Source organism: Polyergus mexicanus, unplaced genomic scaffold (genome assembly GCF_030449975.1).
Source record: "Polyergus mexicanus isolate NDT 795.1 unplaced genomic scaffold, iyPolMexi1.0 SCAF_6, whole genome shotgun sequence".
Lineage (NCBI taxonomy): Eukaryota > Metazoa > Arthropoda > Insecta > Hymenoptera > Formicidae > Polyergus > Polyergus mexicanus.
The window spans coordinates 3,270,492-3,288,770 of NW_027223326.1; the positions used below are offsets into that span (position 1 = coordinate 3,270,492).

General features: G+C 43.0%; 1 protein-coding gene and 1 pseudogene across 1 annotated transcript in view; one reads left to right on the top strand and one right to left on the bottom strand.

Moving 5' to 3' along the window:
- The window catches only part of LOC138934025 (uncharacterized), a 113,506-nt gene extending 101,845 nt beyond the window's left edge, over nt 1–11,661 (top strand). The window contains exons 6-7 of the mRNA XM_070297393.1: nt 8,392–8,634; nt 11,394–11,661. Coding sequence (XP_070153494.1) covers nt 8,392–8,634; nt 11,394–11,533 — 383 coding nt within the window. The 3' untranslated portion in view covers nt 11,534–11,661. The remainder of the gene's footprint in view (nt 1–8,391; nt 8,635–11,393) is intronic.
- A 4,473-nt stretch (nt 11,662–16,134) lies between these two features.
- On the bottom strand, nt 16,135–17,939 carry LOC138934159 (uncharacterized; annotated as a pseudogene).
- Nucleotides 17,940–18,279: the final 340 nt, after the last annotated feature.

The following is an 18,279-nucleotide window of genomic DNA, read 5'->3' on the forward strand; positions in this document are numbered from 1 at the left end:
GCATTAGGAGACGCGGCGGCTGGTCTTTGCCGGCCCCGGTCTCCTCGGATTCCCGCGGTCGCTTGCGGGTTGGAGTGCTCGCTGGTCGTCGCGAGCGGGCAGGCGGCGGTGGTGGAGCCTGCATTAATTGCTTCATTTTTCGTTGATTCACGCGATCGGAGCGTTGAATCAACATCCCGACCTTTGGTGGCCGGCTGTGTGGTCGGACGGCTGGGCCGGTCGGCGAACGGTCGGTCGTCGGCGGTGTTCCGTCGCCGGTTCGGCTTGTGTTCGGCGGCGGCGGTTGAGCCTGGAACGCTGGCTCGTCTAGGAGCTCGTTGATTGCGGCGAGGATGCTCTCTGAGTCGCACATCTTTGCCTTCTGAGACGTCTCCTCCTGGATTTCGGCGGTTTACTCTTCCCCGGCGGTGGTGGGGGTATCGTCGTCTTCGTCTTCCGAGTTGTTGTTGTCGCCGTCTGTTTTTGTTTTCGCGACTTTTAAATCTTGAATGTGTATATGTCTATACCATTTCTCCCGTTTGCTCCTCAGGTCAACGATTACCGGCGAGACGATTCGGCGAACTTCGAGCGGCCCGATATATTTCGGCGCGAGTTTCGCGTTGAAATTCTCGGCTTTTCTCGACAGCGGGTGGTCTTTCTTCCACACCCATTCACCGATGTGCGGTCTCCATTCTCGGCGCCAGAGATTGTAATATTTCTCTTGTTGTTGGAAAGCTCTCGCCAGTCGGATCCGGACGATCTTATAGGCGTCGTCCAGCCGTTCTCGCGTGGTATTCGGCGACGTTCTCTCGGTGGCTGGTGCGATGCGGTACGGCGGTACGAGCTCTCGCCCGTGATTTACGTAGGCCGGTGTATATCCGATGGCGTCGTGGACGGCGGTATTAAATGCGAACTGAAATGCGGTCAGGTGTTCGTCCCAGTCTCGGTGGTCTTTGTCGACGAATTCGCTGATCATCGTCTTGATCGTCCTGTTGGTCCTTTCCACTGGGTTGCAGTGCGGTGCATAGGCTGGTGCGGTCTTATGCTGGATGTTAAACGCCCGTAGTCGTTCGGTAAATTCTTTTGAGGTGAACTGAGTGCCATTATCCGACAGGATGGATTCTGGTCGGCCGTGTCTGAGTATTATCCTCTCGGTGATGGCCTTCGTGACGGCTCTGGCGGTGGCTTGGCGGAGCGGCGTTAATTCCACCCATTTCGAGAACCTGTCTTGCATCACGTAGAGCCACGTGTGGCCCTGCCGTGAGCGCGGCAGTGGCCCTACGAGGTTGGTGGTGACTTGCTCCCAGGGTCGTTGAACGTCGGTTGCGTGGAACTTTCCGGCCGGTTGTTGCTGGGCCACTTTGTGCTTCTGGCAGGTCTCGCAGGTCCGCACATATCCAGCAATGGCTCTGAACATCCCTGGCCAATAATAATGCTCGGCGATGCGCGCGATGTCTTGGCTATGCCTAAGTGTCCGGTCGTTGGCGCGTCATGTCCATTCCGCAGCACCGTGTGCCGCTGTTCCTCTGGTACCCATTCTTTCCACTGTTCCTCTGCTGCGGTCTCCTTGAAATCCAGGGTGTGCAGGATATGACGGAACAATTTCCCTTCGGTGATTCAGTAGTCTGGTCGACTGGCTGGCTCGCATTCGACTTCCGCGAATATTCGTCGGTACCATCGGCATCGGCGTGCGGTCGCGACGCAAAGTTCGGGTTGTCGCGACAGGGCGTCAGCAACACGGTTGAGCGTGCCCTTGCGGTACTTGACTTCGAGGTCATATCATCTGTTGGAGCTCAAACAGCCACCGGGCGAGTCGCCCGGTGGTAGCTTCCAGGCGCTGCAGCCATTTTAATGACTGGTGGTTGGTCAGCACAGTGAAGGAGTACCCCTCGAGGTAGCCCTTCATGCGCCGAATGCCCCATACGACCGCGAGGCATTCTAGCTCGGTAGCGCTATAATTTCGCTCGGCGCTGTTCAGCGTTCGGCTCGCATACGCGATTACGCGCTCCCCTTCCTCGAAGTACTGTGTCAACACGGCTCCGAGGCCGCTGGTGCTGGCGTCCGTTTGCAGCACGAACCGTCGCATAAAATTCGGGCAGGTGAGTACCGGAGCTGAAATAAGCGTCCGTTTTAATGCGTGGAACGCTTTCTCCTCGTCGGCGCCCCACGCCCACCGGGCGCGTTTCTTGGTTAGTCGGGTGAGCGGTGCGGCAACGGTCGAGAAATTCGCGATGAAGCGCCGGTACCAGGACACCATCCCCAGGAATTGTCGGACTTATCTCACGGTTTTCGGTTCGGGCCAGTTAGCGATGGCGCTGACCTTGTCGGGGTCCGTTCGTATTCCCTCGCGATCAACCACGTGCCCGAGGTACTTTCACAAAATCTACATTTCTTCGGGTTGAGGCGCAGATTCGCCCCGCGTAGTCGGCGGAACACTTCGGTTAGTAACTGTAAGTGTTCCTCGAACGTTTTGTTAATTATTATGATGTCGTCTAAGTAAACAAATACGTTCGGCTCGAGGGCTGATGACCGTGTCTAGTAGTCGTTGGAAGGTGGCTGGTGCGGAATGCAATCCGAACGGCATGACCGTAAATTGATACAGCCCTCTTCCGGGTATCGTAAAAGCGGTGATCGATCGGCTGGCTGATTTTAGCGGTACTTGCCAATATCCATTCTTCAGGTCGAGCGTTGACAAGTATTACGCGCCCCGTAGCTTGTCTAGTGTCGCGGTTACTTGCGGCAAGGGGTACACGTCCTTCTTCGTGGCGTCGTTCACCTTGCGGAAGTCTATACAAAACCGGTACTTTCCGTCTTTCTTTTTCACTAATACTACGGGCGAGCTCCAAGCGCTCTTGGACGGTTCGATGACGACGGCGGCCTTCATCTCGGCCACTTCGTGGTCTATAACGGCCTGCATCGCCGGGTTTCGCGGTCGGTATCTTTGTTTGATCGGCGTTGTATTCTGAAGTCGTATCTCGTGTTGTATGCGGTCGGTCGGTCCCTGGATGTTTGTGAATTTCGCCAGTTCGCGATCGAGAAAACTTTTCAGTTTGCGTTCCTCGTTTCCGGTCTGCAGCGCTAGGCCCCCCGTGATCCCGTGTAGCGGTGGGGTGTTTGCGCTGGGCGTGTATCGCGGCGGGGTGAGGTCGATGCCGGTGCGTAACCAGAGGTCCACGCCGATTAATACTGGGCTTTCGAGCGTCGGCAGGATCGTGAATTTATGCCAGTAGATCTTGCTGGTGATCCGGACAGCGTGATCGTGCCGATGGTGTTAGTGGTCTCGCCGTCCGCGAGTTGTACCTCCCCTTCGTGTTGTGTGACCTCGTGTCCCCATCGTTGTGCCAGGCTAACCGTCCTGGCGTTGACGAAGGATACCTCGGACCCGGAGTCGAGTAATGCGTCGTATCGGTCTCGGTTAATCTGAATCCGCAGGTGTGGCCGTAGCGTGTATTTTATGCAGGGCCCGGGGCGCCGGCCGTCGTGGCCTCGGCCCGCTCGGCGTTTCCCGCCCACTGTAGCGTAAGAATGCCGTCCTTGCCACATTGTGAACAGAATTTCCGCGGTGGGCGCTGGCAGTTAAATCGCGTGTGACCCCGCTGTTTGCACCGCCAACAACATTCGTCTCGGTTGTATGTGGCTGCGACAGTCGGAGTCGCCGTTCCCTGGCGGTTGCGTCGGGCTTCGGTCGCGCATTCGACGTCGATCCAATTTGGTGGCGCGCGCCTGCAGATCGCCGACCTCTCCTGTTTCGTCATACGTGATAAACCACTTGAGTTCCGGGCGCATATTTTGATACACTCGTTCGTACTCTTCTTCCGGTGTGAATCCGCCGGCTCGTCGCATGAGCGTTAAGAGGTCGGCCACGTATCGTTTAAACTTTTCACCGGTTTGTTGACGGCGGTCGGCGGCTTCGCAGCGGAGGGCGGCCTGGTACCGGCGGGGCAGGAATTGTGTCCGGAACGCGCGGTCAAAATCCCCCCAGGTTTGCCAGCGGTGGCGGTGGTTGCGATAACATCGTAGGGCGTCTCCCTTGAGTAGCTCGGGGAGTCCGAGGAGCATTGCGGCCTCGGGGTATCGGTGTCCGGCCGTGAGCTCCTCGAGCCTTTCCAGGAAATCAAATGGATCGCGCCCGTCAAAATGACAGCCCCATTTGCGCATCTGACACAGCACTTCGGAGGTGGCGGGGGGCGCGGGGATCGCGGTCTTGGTCGGCGTCATAATGCGCGCGGGTATGCCCGTCGCAGTTGTGGGCTCGTCGCCGTGTGTCCCGAATTCTTCGGGGTGCGCCTCGACGTACGCAAACATCCGCCGTCGGATGTCGTCGAGCGTACCGGACGTGTCCACACCCCGGCTGACGGTTACTTCGATTAATTGCGCTTTGGGTAGGTTGTATATCCACCCTTTCATTTTTGCGTCACATTCTTTTCGTCTCGCTTAGATAGGGTTCGTGTCTCGATACGGTCAGGTCAAAACGGTCCCTGTTCGGGCGCCAATGTAATAAACCGCTTTTGCGAGGCGGTCGTGGATAACTCGGTCGGAATCCGGAGCTCGTGAAAGGGTATCGAGAGACGAACGAAAGCAACGTGAGGTAAAATATAATTTATCGCGTGTAAGTATGTGTGTATACAGAGTGAGTGTATGTGTATAAACGCTGTATGTGTGTGAGCGTGTGTAGTTGTGTGCGAGTGAGACGATAGGCGAGCGAGTGCGTGCGCGAACGTATGATATAGAAGTATGATTCAACAATGTATCAAGAGTATGTAGGTGATGCGAATGACGATGTGTGGGTGTCAAGATGCACTCGTGTATGTGTGCAATGCGGAATCGGTTAGCGGTGCGGTAGTGTCGGTCGCGGTGCATCCGATTTACATGCACGTTTGCGCGGCGCGGGGCGCGATGTCGGCGGTTCGATATAATATCGATTACGCTAGCGGATCGTGATTTCGGCAGAGGCCGCTAACTATCGGGTGATAATTTCGGTCGGGCCGGTGGGCGGTCCTTAGACGCGCCCGTATCGATTCGGGTGCGTCGATCGATGTCGCGGCAGGATTAGATCCTCCCCCTGAGCCGGACTTAGCGCGCCGTATTAATGGCGAGTCCGATTTCGTAAATGGCGGTCGCGGAATTACTGTAGGTTCGTAAATAGCGTTTTGTCGTTTCGTCCGGGATAGTCTTTCCGTGGAATTCAAGAGTGCAACGGCCGACGGGAACACCCGTCAATGGCAGGGAACTCCCTACCACTGGTTGATCGCTGTTGCACTTAGGTGGACGGATTTGTGCCAGGTGTCGAGAACTCTCGACGGAGGTTGAGTACGCCCAACCCCATCTTCCTCTTTCGTATAAGATCGGAAGGATCGCTCTTGGATGCCGCAAACTCTCGGCGGAGGCTGGGTACTCCCAACCCCGTTTTCTCTCTCTTTAAGCGGTTATAGGATCGTAGCGAATTTCCAGGCGTCTTACAGACTCTGGCGGTTGCGGAAGATCTGGTCTCGAGATGTAAAAGGTGCCCAATTTATACCGCTTTTCGGCGGGTGCGCGTGCGTAATATGCCTTAATGTTTTAAGGCATATTGTTTAACGGTGAACCGCCACGCGCGACCGGGTGGTTTCGGGAACGGTCGGTACGGTTACCCGAGCGTGGCGACGGTTCCGAGTAAACACGCGTCTTAACGGCGCTTACTATCGGAACGTTTATTATCTCTTAAAAATGGGCGCTCGACGCCTCCGCATTATGCCCGACCGGTGTTTGTCGGGCAGCGGACTTTCGGCGGATCGACGGCCGGGTAACGGTGGAGGGATGCATCGTTACATCTGAGCAGTTATAGATTTCTCTAAAAGTAGGATCGAAAAGAACAGAACGAGGCATATAGATATCTCCTATCATATTGTAAAGGAGAAGGTCGAGGATGGGCTACTGGAATTGTCATATATACCATCTAACGAAAATCCAGCAGATATTATGACCAAGGGATTAAAGCGAGTCGTTCATAATCACTGCGTGACGATGATGGGCATGGACGCAAAATGGGGGATTGGAGGATAATTGCTCGTCCACATGGTAATTAGCGCCTTGTACGTTGCGCATGCGTGAGTGGCATTCCGCGTGAGGCACAATTTGTCTGGTCATTTGGCCATCTATGTTACATACTTCTTATGTTAACTGTACCCGGTTTTTCTTCGCTCTCGTTGCCTTATGCTGTTGAGTACGTTGTATGTGATCTATCATATAAGAATAAAAGCCTTTTCATATATAATACGCCTGTAATCCATACTAACAAAATTTTTATTAATTGGCGCAATATTTTTATATCATTATTTTTGTAGAATATTAAAACAACTATTTTGTAAAATAGTTTTTTAGTTTGAATATGACAGTGTTTTTAAAATAACACTATTTTGTATAAGTTTTTTTTTATAACGAAAAGCGCTTGTGCGCGTGCACTTGGCGTCTTTTTCCACTTTTTAAAAAAGAAACGTAATTTTTTAACAATTATCGTTATACACACAATCCATCCATATTGTTGTTAGACGGGTCGGGTTTTTTTGCACATGTATAACGAGTTTAGCATCAATGAAGTATCTTCATAAATAAGAAGATATACCATTAATCGATCGTACATGAATTTTCAAAAATTTTTGTGATTTATGGAAAAATGTAAAATATATACATATATATGTTCACATTTTTCTTCAAATATTGAAAATTCTTACGGGCATCAATAATATAGCTTATATAATATCTTATATATTAATGATACATCTTTTTTTTCATAAGCCGAAGTTCTACGGCATGTGGTTTGTCACAACTTGAGGTTTGCTTAGGCTTGTCGATATGTATGCCCTACGAATTAGCAAGCAACGAACTATGACAAACCGTATAGGTCCCACGGCGCATTGGCTCTAATTCAAGGCTTGTTTGTGGTCTTCAATTTGAAATGGATATCAAACAAGAAAAGATCATGATCTATCTATGAAGTCTGTTAAGTCTATACAAGTTAATAAATCGAACAATGCAATGACAAATGATCGGTGGTCGATAAGTCTTTTGATTCGCGGTCTATTTACGGACTCTTAACGAGAAGGACGAGCCACGAACTGCGAGCCACGAGCAATAGCGAGCTATTCCGATCTCATGGCGCGTGATGTAGATGACACGGTATAGTTCGCTAAGATTCGCCGAGCCCCCTACGCGTCGTGGAATCCCGGTTATAAAAATACTTCATCCGCTGCGTTCGCCGCACATGCGCCAGTCTGTTTAACAACACTGCCCATCCATATCCGCTTCATGGCAATAACTACTCATGACATCAGTTTTTTTTTACTATCTCACAGAAACAATTAGGAATTTATTTACATTTACAATTTATTAACAAATAATTTATAGTGTAATTTTTATATTTATATAATAATTTATACATATTTAAATATACATACGCATAATAATTTTTTTTGTCTTCAGTAAAAAGTTATAATCTGTTACAATTAGTTACAATAAAATATTTCGTAAAATATTCAGTTTTCGATAATCTTACTGTAATACTTTTATGTACAGAATAATGAGACAAATCAATTAGTGCAAAAAAAAAAATAACTTTAAAAAAATACATTGTAAATAATTTTCTTAAAAACAATTATTTTTTTATATTAATTGATTTGTCTCATTATTCTGTACATAAAAGTATTACGGTAAGATTATCGAAAACTAAATATTTTACTAGAAAACTAGATATTTAATTTTTATATCAAAATGTCAGATTAAAATAATATTTAAATAATATAGATATAAAATAACTCAAAAGTACTTAATGAAAAAATACTTTATTATAGTGTTTTGAAAACGTCTCGAGGTAAGCTATAAGAATATATAATAAAAAATAGGGAGTTCCATTTAGAAAATTCAAAGTGATTTTTATATGACCTTGCCGGTGCTATTCAAGGTCATACTAACATTATTTTATAATGTGCCACTTAGAACTCTACAACTTTTACATGAAACATTTTTCACGCAAATGCGTTGTTCCCTCAAAAAATTGCTGATACGGGCGCTTTGTTACACTCTGTATAACAATTACTTTCTGACAACATAACTCTCGTTCTGCATATTATTACTATTATATTTTTGATATAATATATTCCATATACTTTGTAATTGCGCTGAAGATGGTCCAAAAAAGGATCAAAACGTATGTTTTTTGTGATTGTGTCTATCACTTAGTTAAAATATCAATGTAATTTGATTATAATAAAACATATACGCACAAATTATCGCGCTGGATCTTGATTGATTTTTACATTAATATATTATTCGAAAAAGCTACTTAATATGAATTGAATAATGTAACATATTAGAATACATATATAATAAATTATTATTGTTATTAATTACAAGAAAATCAATTATAATGTGTTACAGGACCTTTACAGGATTTAAATCATCCATTTCATTTACACGGTTATAGCTTCTGTGTAATGTATGCAGGGCAATTTGTTAATGCACTTAATAAAAACGATATAACAAATAAAGATGTAATGAAAGAGATGGAAGCTCATATGACACGTTTACAAAATGGTTATTATACACATTGTAGTCCTAAAGATACCGTAATTGTACCAAATACTGGTTTTATCATCTTACGTTTCAAGGCAGATAATCCAGGTTGACATAATTTCTCTACATATACAATTATATTTTATAATTTTTTAAAGAGCTTATATTATTATAAATTATATAAAAAATTACAATTTTGAAATTATGATTTTTACTAATAAACTGTACATAAAATATACAGGGTGTCCCATTTTAAAGAACCCACTCAAATATCTCAGAAACACTGCGTTAAATCGAAAAATGTTTCAAACAAAAGTTGTGTGGCTTCAAGGGGGCCATAAGATGCTGACAATGATTTGACCTTGGAAAACTATTTGAAGGTCATGTGAAGGTCAACTTTAAAATCTTAAATGGAAATTTCCATTTTTTATTTAGTATTCTTGTAGCTTATCTCGAGAGCTTTCCAAAACACTATAATAAAGTATTTTTTCATTAAGTACTTTTTAAGTTATTTTATATTTTAATCTGACATATTTTGATATAAAAAATAAAATATTTCGTAAAATATTCAGTTTTCGAATTTTACCGTAATACTTCTATGTACAGAATAATAAGACAAATTAATTAGTGCCAAAAAAAGAAATAATTGTTTAAAAAAATACATTGTAAATAATTTTCTTAAAAACAATTTTTTTTTATACTAATTGATTTGTCTTATTATTCTGTACATAGAAGTATTACGGTAAGATTATCAAAAACTAAATATTTTACGAGATATTTAATTTTTTATATCAAGATATATTTTTATATCAAATATATCAGATTAAAATATATAATAACTCAAAAAGTACTTAATAAAAAAATACTTTATTATAGTGTTTTGGAAAGCTCTCGAGGTAAGCTACAAGAATACTAAATAAAAAATGAGGGTTTCTATTTAAGATTTTAAAGTTGACCTTCACATGACCTTCAAATGATTTCCCAAGGTCAAATCATTGCCACAATCTTATGGCCCCCTTGAAGCCACACAACTTTTGTTTGAAACATTTTTCGATTTAACGCAGTGTTTCTGAGATATTTGAGTGGGTCCTTTAAAATGGGACACCCTGTATATATATATATGCAGCGTGTTTCAGAACAACCTTCCGTCCGTAAAATGACGTATTCCTAATACCACTCTAAGACGATTTTTCCTTTACCAAAATGTGAATTAAAGCGTAATTTTTGAGTTATAAGCAAAAATAGTTAGCAAATCACGCGTCTAGTACAGAAGGCAGGCAAGAGCGGAGCGGCGCGCCGCAACTGACTGTCCGACGAGTGATTAGCACCGCATGAGTCGCTAACTATTTTATTTTATAACATAAAATTATGCTTTAAATAAAATTTTGGCAAAGAAGAAAAGTCTTAAAATTATGTCGGGAATACGTATTTCTTAAAATAACGTCACTTTAGCGAAAGTTGTTCCGGCTCGCCGGTCGTCGGACGCTGCAATCAGCTGAATGCTACTCGCGATGTGTGTATGGCGAAGTGTGTGCATAAAAGAAAGAAAGAGAGAGAGAGAGAGAGAGAGAGAGAGAGAGAGAGAGAGAGAGAGAAAGAGAGAGAGAGAGAAAGAGAGAGGAAGAGGAAGGGAAGAAGGGAAAGACAGAGAGACGTTTATACACACGCACGCACGTACGCACACACTTTTTTTCTCCCTCTCTTCCTCTCTTTTACACGACACTCATACACTCTCTCATTCAGTCACTCATTCACGCACTCACTCACTTACCTGCTTATTCACAGCGTAGCGAATCTTCATACTACGTATTGTTGTTAACTGCTGTACGGTTATTATTTAGCGATGTACCGCGGGGACTGCGCGATCACATTGTTACGTTGCCTAGCGATACGAAAAACGCGACATGTACCGTGCAAGTTTACGACATGCGTGTGGCGCATGGCGCGTAATTGACGCAAAATAAGACGAACGATCTTCTAAAACCTTCGCATTACGAATGCGATAGAAAACATGAAATGCATAATGATGCACTTAAAAAAATTAATTATTTATCATAATTAATAACTATTTGTGAGTGAGCAGGTGAGTGAGTGAGTGTGTGAATGAGTGACTGAATGAGAGAGTGTTGAGTGTTGTGTAAAAGAGAGAAACAGAGCAAGAGAGAAAAAGTGTTTGCGTACGTGCGTGCGTGTGTATAAACGTCTCTTCCTCCTTATCTCCTTCCTTTCCTCTTCCTCTCTCTCTCCTCTCTCTCTCTCTCTCTCTCTCTCTCTCTCTCTCTCTCTTTCTTATTCTCTTTCTCTCTCTCTGTCTGTCTCTTTTTTTCTTTTACGCACACATTCCGTCATATACACATCACGTGTAGCAATCTGCTGATTGCAGCATCCGACAGCCGGCGATCCGGAACAACTTTTGCTGAAGTGATGTTATTTTAAGAAACACATTTTCCTGACGTAATTCTAAGACATTTTTTTCTTTATCAAAATTTTATTTAAAGCATAATTTTATGTTATAAGATAAAAGCGACTCATGCGGTGGCAATTGGACGGTCAGCTGCGGCGCGCCGCGCCGCTTCTGCCTGCCTTCTGTACTCGACGCATGATTTGCTAACTATTTTTGCTTATAACTCAAAAATTACGCTTCAATTCAAATTTTGGTAAAGGAAAAATCGTCTTAGAATTGTATCAGGAATACGACATTTTACGGAAGGTTGTTCTGAAACACTCTGTATATACATATATATATATATATATATAAGTATAAAAATTCCTTTAATGCAATTTTAAATTAAACAATCTTTTACTCTAAGTTTTATATTTTCGCACTTTGAATAAATAATCGATCAGGAATATTATTTATTTTTCAGGCTGGTGGTTCTTTCATTGTCATTTTACATGGCATACTGCAACCGGAATGAATGTTGTCTTACATGTTGGTACATCGTATGATCTTCCACCTGTACCACCTAACTTTCCAACATGCAACAATTGGATACCACGAAATTAATTTATTAAATTCTATAAATGAATCAAAAATTTAAATAAAAGTTTATTCTTAATATTAATTAAATTTTTAATTTTCTTGTCAGTTTCTTGAAATGTATAACATATGTAAAAGATGTGAATAAATAATAAGCCAATAAATATATTGATGCATATCAGTAAAAGTTGTTTATTTATGTATTAAGGTATTGTTCGTAATTAGCCATATAGCGGCTAAATTATATTTATTGTAACGCGTGTATTATATAGCTTTCGCACTCTGCTGAATGATATCGCGTAAAACTCGCGCGCTCAGTTCTGTACACTTATGATCGACTCAGACATATCCGTGCCGTATCCGTGACGTATCCGTGCCGCATCCACACCCATCAGTGCAAAATATTCACATATTTCCGTTCAGTACGTCTCAGAACGTCAAGAGAGAAAGATGAATTTTTCAATCGAAGAACTTGCAGTAATTGCATTAATTTTAAATGAGGAAGGAACCGTTTTACGCAAAAAAAGAAAGCGTAAGTGGATCAATGAAATTTGTAAAAAAAGAAAAATTGAAGGCAAATCGCAACATTGTATAAAGAATTAATAGACGATGAAACTAAATTTTATCAATATTTTCGGATGTCTCAATGGTTATTTCATACATTATTAGAAAAAATAGAATCTGGAATTATAAAACAAACGACATATTTTGGAGAGAACCATCCAAAAGAACGACTCGCTGTTTATTTAAGGTAAAAATAATAATATACAGGGTGTTTCAGAACAACCTTCCATCCTTAAAATGACGTATTCCTGATACGATTCTAAGACGATTTTTCCTTTACCAAAATTTGAATTGAAGCGTAATTTTTGAGTTATAAGCAAAAATAGTTAGCAAATCACGTGTCGAGTACAGAAGACAGGCAGGATCGACGCAACGCGCCGCAGCTGACCGTCCGACGTGATTATATACCACCGCATGAGTCGCTAATTATTTTATCTTATAACATAAAATTATGCTTTAAATAAAATTTTGGTAAAGAAGAAAATGTCTTAGAATTACATCAGGAATACGTATTTAAAATAATATCACTTTAGCGAAAGTTGTTTCGGATCGCCGCTCATCGGCCGCTGCAATCAGCTGATTGCTACACGCGATGTGTGTATGGCGGAGTGTATGCGTAAAAGGAAGGAAGAGACAGATAGATAGATAGAGAGAGGGGGGGGGGAAGAAGAAGGGAAGGAGGGAATGAGAGAGAAACGTTTATACACACACACGCACGTACGCATACACTTTTTTTCTCGCTCTCTTTCTTTCTTTTACATAACACTCATACACTCTCTCATTCGGTCACTTATTCACGCATTCACTCATTCACCTGCTCACTCACAGCGTAGCGAATCTTCATACTATGTATTGTGCACAATTATTATTTAGCGACGGACCGCGGAGACTGCGCGATCACATTGTTACGTTGCCTAGCGATGCGAGAAACGCGACATGTACCGTGCAAGTTGCGACGTGCGTATGGCGTGTGGCGCATGATTGACGCAAGATAAGACGAACGATCTTCTAAAACCTTCGCATTACGAATGTGGTAGAAAACATGAAACGTATAATGATGTACTTAAAAAAATTAATTATTTAACATAATTAATAACTATTCCTAATTATAATAAATAATTATTATTTTAAAAAGCATGTATTATACGTTACTTCGTTTTCGAAATTATTGTATTCACGATGCGAAACTTTCATTCGTAAAATGGTAAGAATAATGTAGTTAATAAATTACATTTGGGAAAATTTATTTTTATTCTGCTTAAATCAGATGTTCCAATGTTAAAATGTATTGGTCGTATGTATTGGTGTATTGTATCTATTAAAACACATGAGAGCTTGCATTAGGATGGATAGCGGGCATTTCGAGCATCTGCTCTAAAAATTTTTTTTTTTAATCAATTTGCTCTTTTTCGTGACCAATATATTTTAACGTTGGAACATTTGATTTGATCAGAATAAAATAAATTTTTCCAAGCGGAATTTATTAATTACATTATTCTTGCGATCTTACGATTGACTGAAACTTTCGCAACGTGAATGCAATAATTTCGAAAACGTAATAACGTATAATACATGCTTTTTAAAATAATAATTATTTATTATAATTAGAAATAGTTATTAATTATGATAAATAATTATTTTTTTTTTAAGTACGTCATTATACGTTTCATGTTTTCTAGCGCATTTGTAATGCGAGTTTTGCAAGGTTTTAGAAGATCGTTCGTAATGCGAATAATGCAAAGTTTTAAAAGATTGTTCGTCTTATCTCGCATCAATCACGCGCCACACGCACGTCGCAACTTGCACGGCACATGTCGCGTTTCTCGCATCGCTAGGCAACGTAACAATCCTGGGCACTGTGTGGCTACAGTGCCCATTGAAGGCCGCTAAAAAGATAGCGGCAGCCCGGGCCATCCAGATAGGATGGTCCCGGGCACAAACGGAGCTGCTGGACAAGCGCCCTCTCCAATGCTTTAAATGCATGGAGAAGGGCCACGTCCAGCAGCACTGCAGCAGCCCCATCGATCGTAGGGGTTGCTGCTATAGATGCGGCGAAGCGGGGCACCTGGCGCGCAACTGCGCGGGAAAAGTCAGGTGCCCGGTTTGCGCGGAATTGGGGCGCCCGGCCGACCACAGGGTGGGGAGTGCTAAATGCACCCCCCCCCCAAGAGGCGGCCGGGCAAACCGCGGGAGCCCCTCCCGTCGACGCGTGCCGCGGGAACGTCTCGGCCAGTTAACCTGGCCGAGATTACCGCGACGCCCGACACCCGCAAGCGCGGGGCGGGCGATAGGGGGACCCCTACGGAGGCCCCCAAAGAAAAACGGCCCCCACGGGCCCGGCCGGCGGCGGTCACGCCCCCCACTTCATTGGCGGAGGTGACAATGGCGGAGCCCAGGGACAAGGAGCATTACATATCGTAATGAACGTCCCTGGGCATCCTGCCGAGAGTTAGCGGGAGCGACTCCCCTGGCGGACGCCGGGGAGTTCGCGACCGCGGAGGGATAGCCGGGGGATCGGGGGGGGAGCGCGGGGAGGGCCCATTATGGGCAGGACCCGCGAGCCCCCCGCACCCCCTGGCCAGAGGGCGCGGCACGTCATAATGTGCCGCGCCCCACGGACCCCCCGGGGCGGGTCGACGGGAGCCGGGGCCACTCTGGCCCATGGCGATCCCGGAAGCCCGCCCCAGACAAGGGGGGGGGGGCGCGAGAGGTGGGGGCCGGGCCACGACTGGATCCGGCCTCAACGAACACCTCCTGCGCTAGCGCAGGGCCCCGACGAACTCGGGGGGCGTCCGCTGATTCGCCGCGGACGTCACCCCCGAGGTCGGGCCCGGTGGTCGGAGCCCAGGTGGGGTACCTGGGCCCGGCCACGCCCCCCCCCGGGGACTAACACCGGAAGGGAGGCGAGAGGGGTGGTGGTCCCCCACTCGCCCAGCTAGACTAGCCGATGCCCACGTCATAATGTGGGCACTGGGGGAGGGCTAAACTATTCCCCCAGGGGGCAAGGCTAGTGGGCGGGGGGCCTCTCTGAAGTAATGCATAATGCCAGTTCCCAGAGAGTCCCCCCACACGCCCGGGAAGATCACCCGGAGGGGTTTTAGTGGGTAGTCCCCGGCCGTTTGTTTAGGCCGGGGTGAGTCCCACATAACCCCGCCTCGAACCCCATCGAGGCGGGGTATGCGTAAAAGCATTTCCCCTCCGTTACAAAAAAAAAAAAGGCAACGTAACAATGTGATCGCACAATCTCCGCGGTCCGTCGCAAAATAATAATCGTGCAGTTAAGGACAATACATAGCATAAAGATTCACTATGCTGTGAGTGAACAGGTGAGTGAGTGAGTGTGTGAATAAGTGACCGAATGAAAGAGTGTGTCAGTGTTGTGTAAAAGAGAGAAAGAGAGCGAGAAAACAAGTGTATGCGTACGTCCGTGCGTGTGTATAAACGTCTCTTCCTCATTCCCTCCTTCCCTTGCCTTCCTCTTCCCCTCTCTCTCACTCTCTCGCTCTCTCTCTCTTTCTCTCTATCTATCTATCTATCTATCTGTCTCTTCCTTCCTTTTACGCACACACTCCACCATACACACATCGCGTGTAGCAATCAGCTGATTGCAGCGGCCGATGAGCGGCGATCCGAAACAACTTTCGCTAAAGTGATATTATTTTAAATACGTATTCCTGATGTAATTCTAAGACATTTTTGTCTTTACCAAAATTTGATTTAAAGCATAATTTTATGTTATAAGATAAAATAATTAGCGACTCATGCAGTGGTAATCACGTCGGACGGTCAACTGCGGCGCGTTGCGTCGATCCTGCCTGTCTTCTGTACTCGACACGTGATTTGCTAACTATTTTTGCTTATAACTCAAAAAGTTCTTGAGTTATTGAATAGTTTTTATAACTTGAATTAAAAGCAGAAAATTCAGCCGACCATGTATGTGTTAAATTTATTGTTGGAGAAGTGGCTGGTGTAGAAGTAGATGGTGGAGTTGTATAATTAGGTGATGGGGAAGGTGATAGTGATAATGATATGAAAGATGATGTTTCCAGAGGAGTTGCATATTTTTATCGCATATGTGTGATTTGATCCATTTCTATTTCTTGCACTATATTAAAAATTTTGGATCTTGCTATATTTAAATAATATAAACTTAAAGATTTCAAGGTTGGTGTTAATTCATCATAAAATGCATCAACTGGATGAATTACACATTGGCTTATTTTTTCATTCCGCTCTAGCATGTATTTCATCAAAGTAGCTGATGTTGTTTCGGGACTCTTGAATTTTGATTTTGTGCTCTCCACTTTCCTTTCTTTATAAAATTGTGATGATGATGATGATGATGATGATGATTATAGATTTAAAATGGCAACATCATCAATATTTTGGTTCAAGTTTTCCACATTTTTAACAGGTTTTATGGTTTTTGATTTTGTGATATTCTTGCTTGGTCTCGATCGTTTTCTCCACTATCATCATGTTTATTATCATCATTATGTTGATCTTTGTCATTTTCATCGTTTAAAAATTTCTCTGCCTTGTTTAAATTACTTTTAGATTCTCTTTCTTTCATAGAAGGTACTAAAAAACTTAACTGATCTTCATATTTATATTTCTTGAATTTTACTGCTGCTTGTCCACTTTTGGTTATTCGCTTTTTTAATGATTTTCAAAAATTATCCCGAATATTATTCCATTGAGCTTTACATGCAGCGACTGCAAAAAATTATTTTTAATTGTTCAAAAACTGATAATGAAAATTTTTTAATTATGAAATAACATTACAGATTTTTGGCTACCGGAGACTCATTGCGAACTATTGCATTATAAAATAGGTCATAGTTATAAAATAGGTCATTCAACAGTATATGATATTGTTATAAATACTTGCAAAGTAATATAAAAGGCTTATGCTTGAAATGATGTCGCAACCAACAGAATCTAAATGGAAACAGATAGCAGCTGACTATTGGAATCTATGGAATTTTTCCAATTGTTTAGATGCTTTAGATAGGGGACACATGATTATTCAAGCTCCACCTAACAGTGGATCTGAATTCTTCAATTATAAAAATCATTTTCTGTAGTACTGTTAGCTTTGGTTGATGCATGTTATAAATTTGTAATTGTTGATGTCGGCTTTTTTGGAAAGAATAGTGATGGAGGCGTTTTATCTCATTCTGAAATGGACAAAGCTCTCGAACGCAATATGTTTAATGTTCCTCCAAATGAGAATTTACTAGGAACAACAATAAAAGCACCAGACATTATTGTTGGTGATAAAGCGTTTCCACTCAAAACTTACTTAATGCGATCATATCCTGGTAAACAATTAGATGATAATAAAAAAAGAATTTATAATTATCGTTTATGTCGCGCAAGGAGAGTTGTGGAAAATGCATTCGGCATTCTTACTCAAAGATTTCGCATTTATCAAAGGAGATTACAATCAAAACCAAAAAATGTTGATTGGATAATTCTTACTACATGTGTTTTGCATAATTATATAAAAGATTCAGACAAAAGTATGATTAATGTATCCAATGATTCTGTTGATCGTGCAAATGCTGACACAATACGTCAAGATATTCCTGCCTGAGGTGGAAATGCTACACAAAAAGCCTTTCATGTTACAGATTTATATAAAAATTTTTTCAATTCATCAATAGGATCAATTCCTTGGCAAAATGAAAAATGTTAAATATTTATGTATTTATAAATCAGTAGTTATAATTTCAATTCACATTACTATTGACTTATTTTATTGGTTATTATTTAACATACCTGGTTGTTTCAATTTCTTTGGTATTTCAGCCCACTTTTTATCTTTATAATTTCCATTCAAAAAGTTTCTCATAATCGCGAACATATTCTATTAATTTTTCATCATCCATTTTAAATTATAATAAAAAAAATTAAATTGCACAAGTCCAAATGTATAGCTAATCTGCTTAAAATTTTTGAGTACTCGGAGGATTTTTTCTTCTACGTTTCAGTGTTTTGTTTGAAATTGTTCAGATGTCACAGTGCCGTCATGATTCCATGCCATTCAGTGAAAATATGGGCGCAGATCACTGTCTACGTACTAACACTGATACGGACGGCTGGATACTGATATGAATACTGAAATATAAGAATACTCTAATATAAAATTATAGAAACTTATTTTCATCAGTGCACGGACGTGCAACGGCACGGATACGGCACGG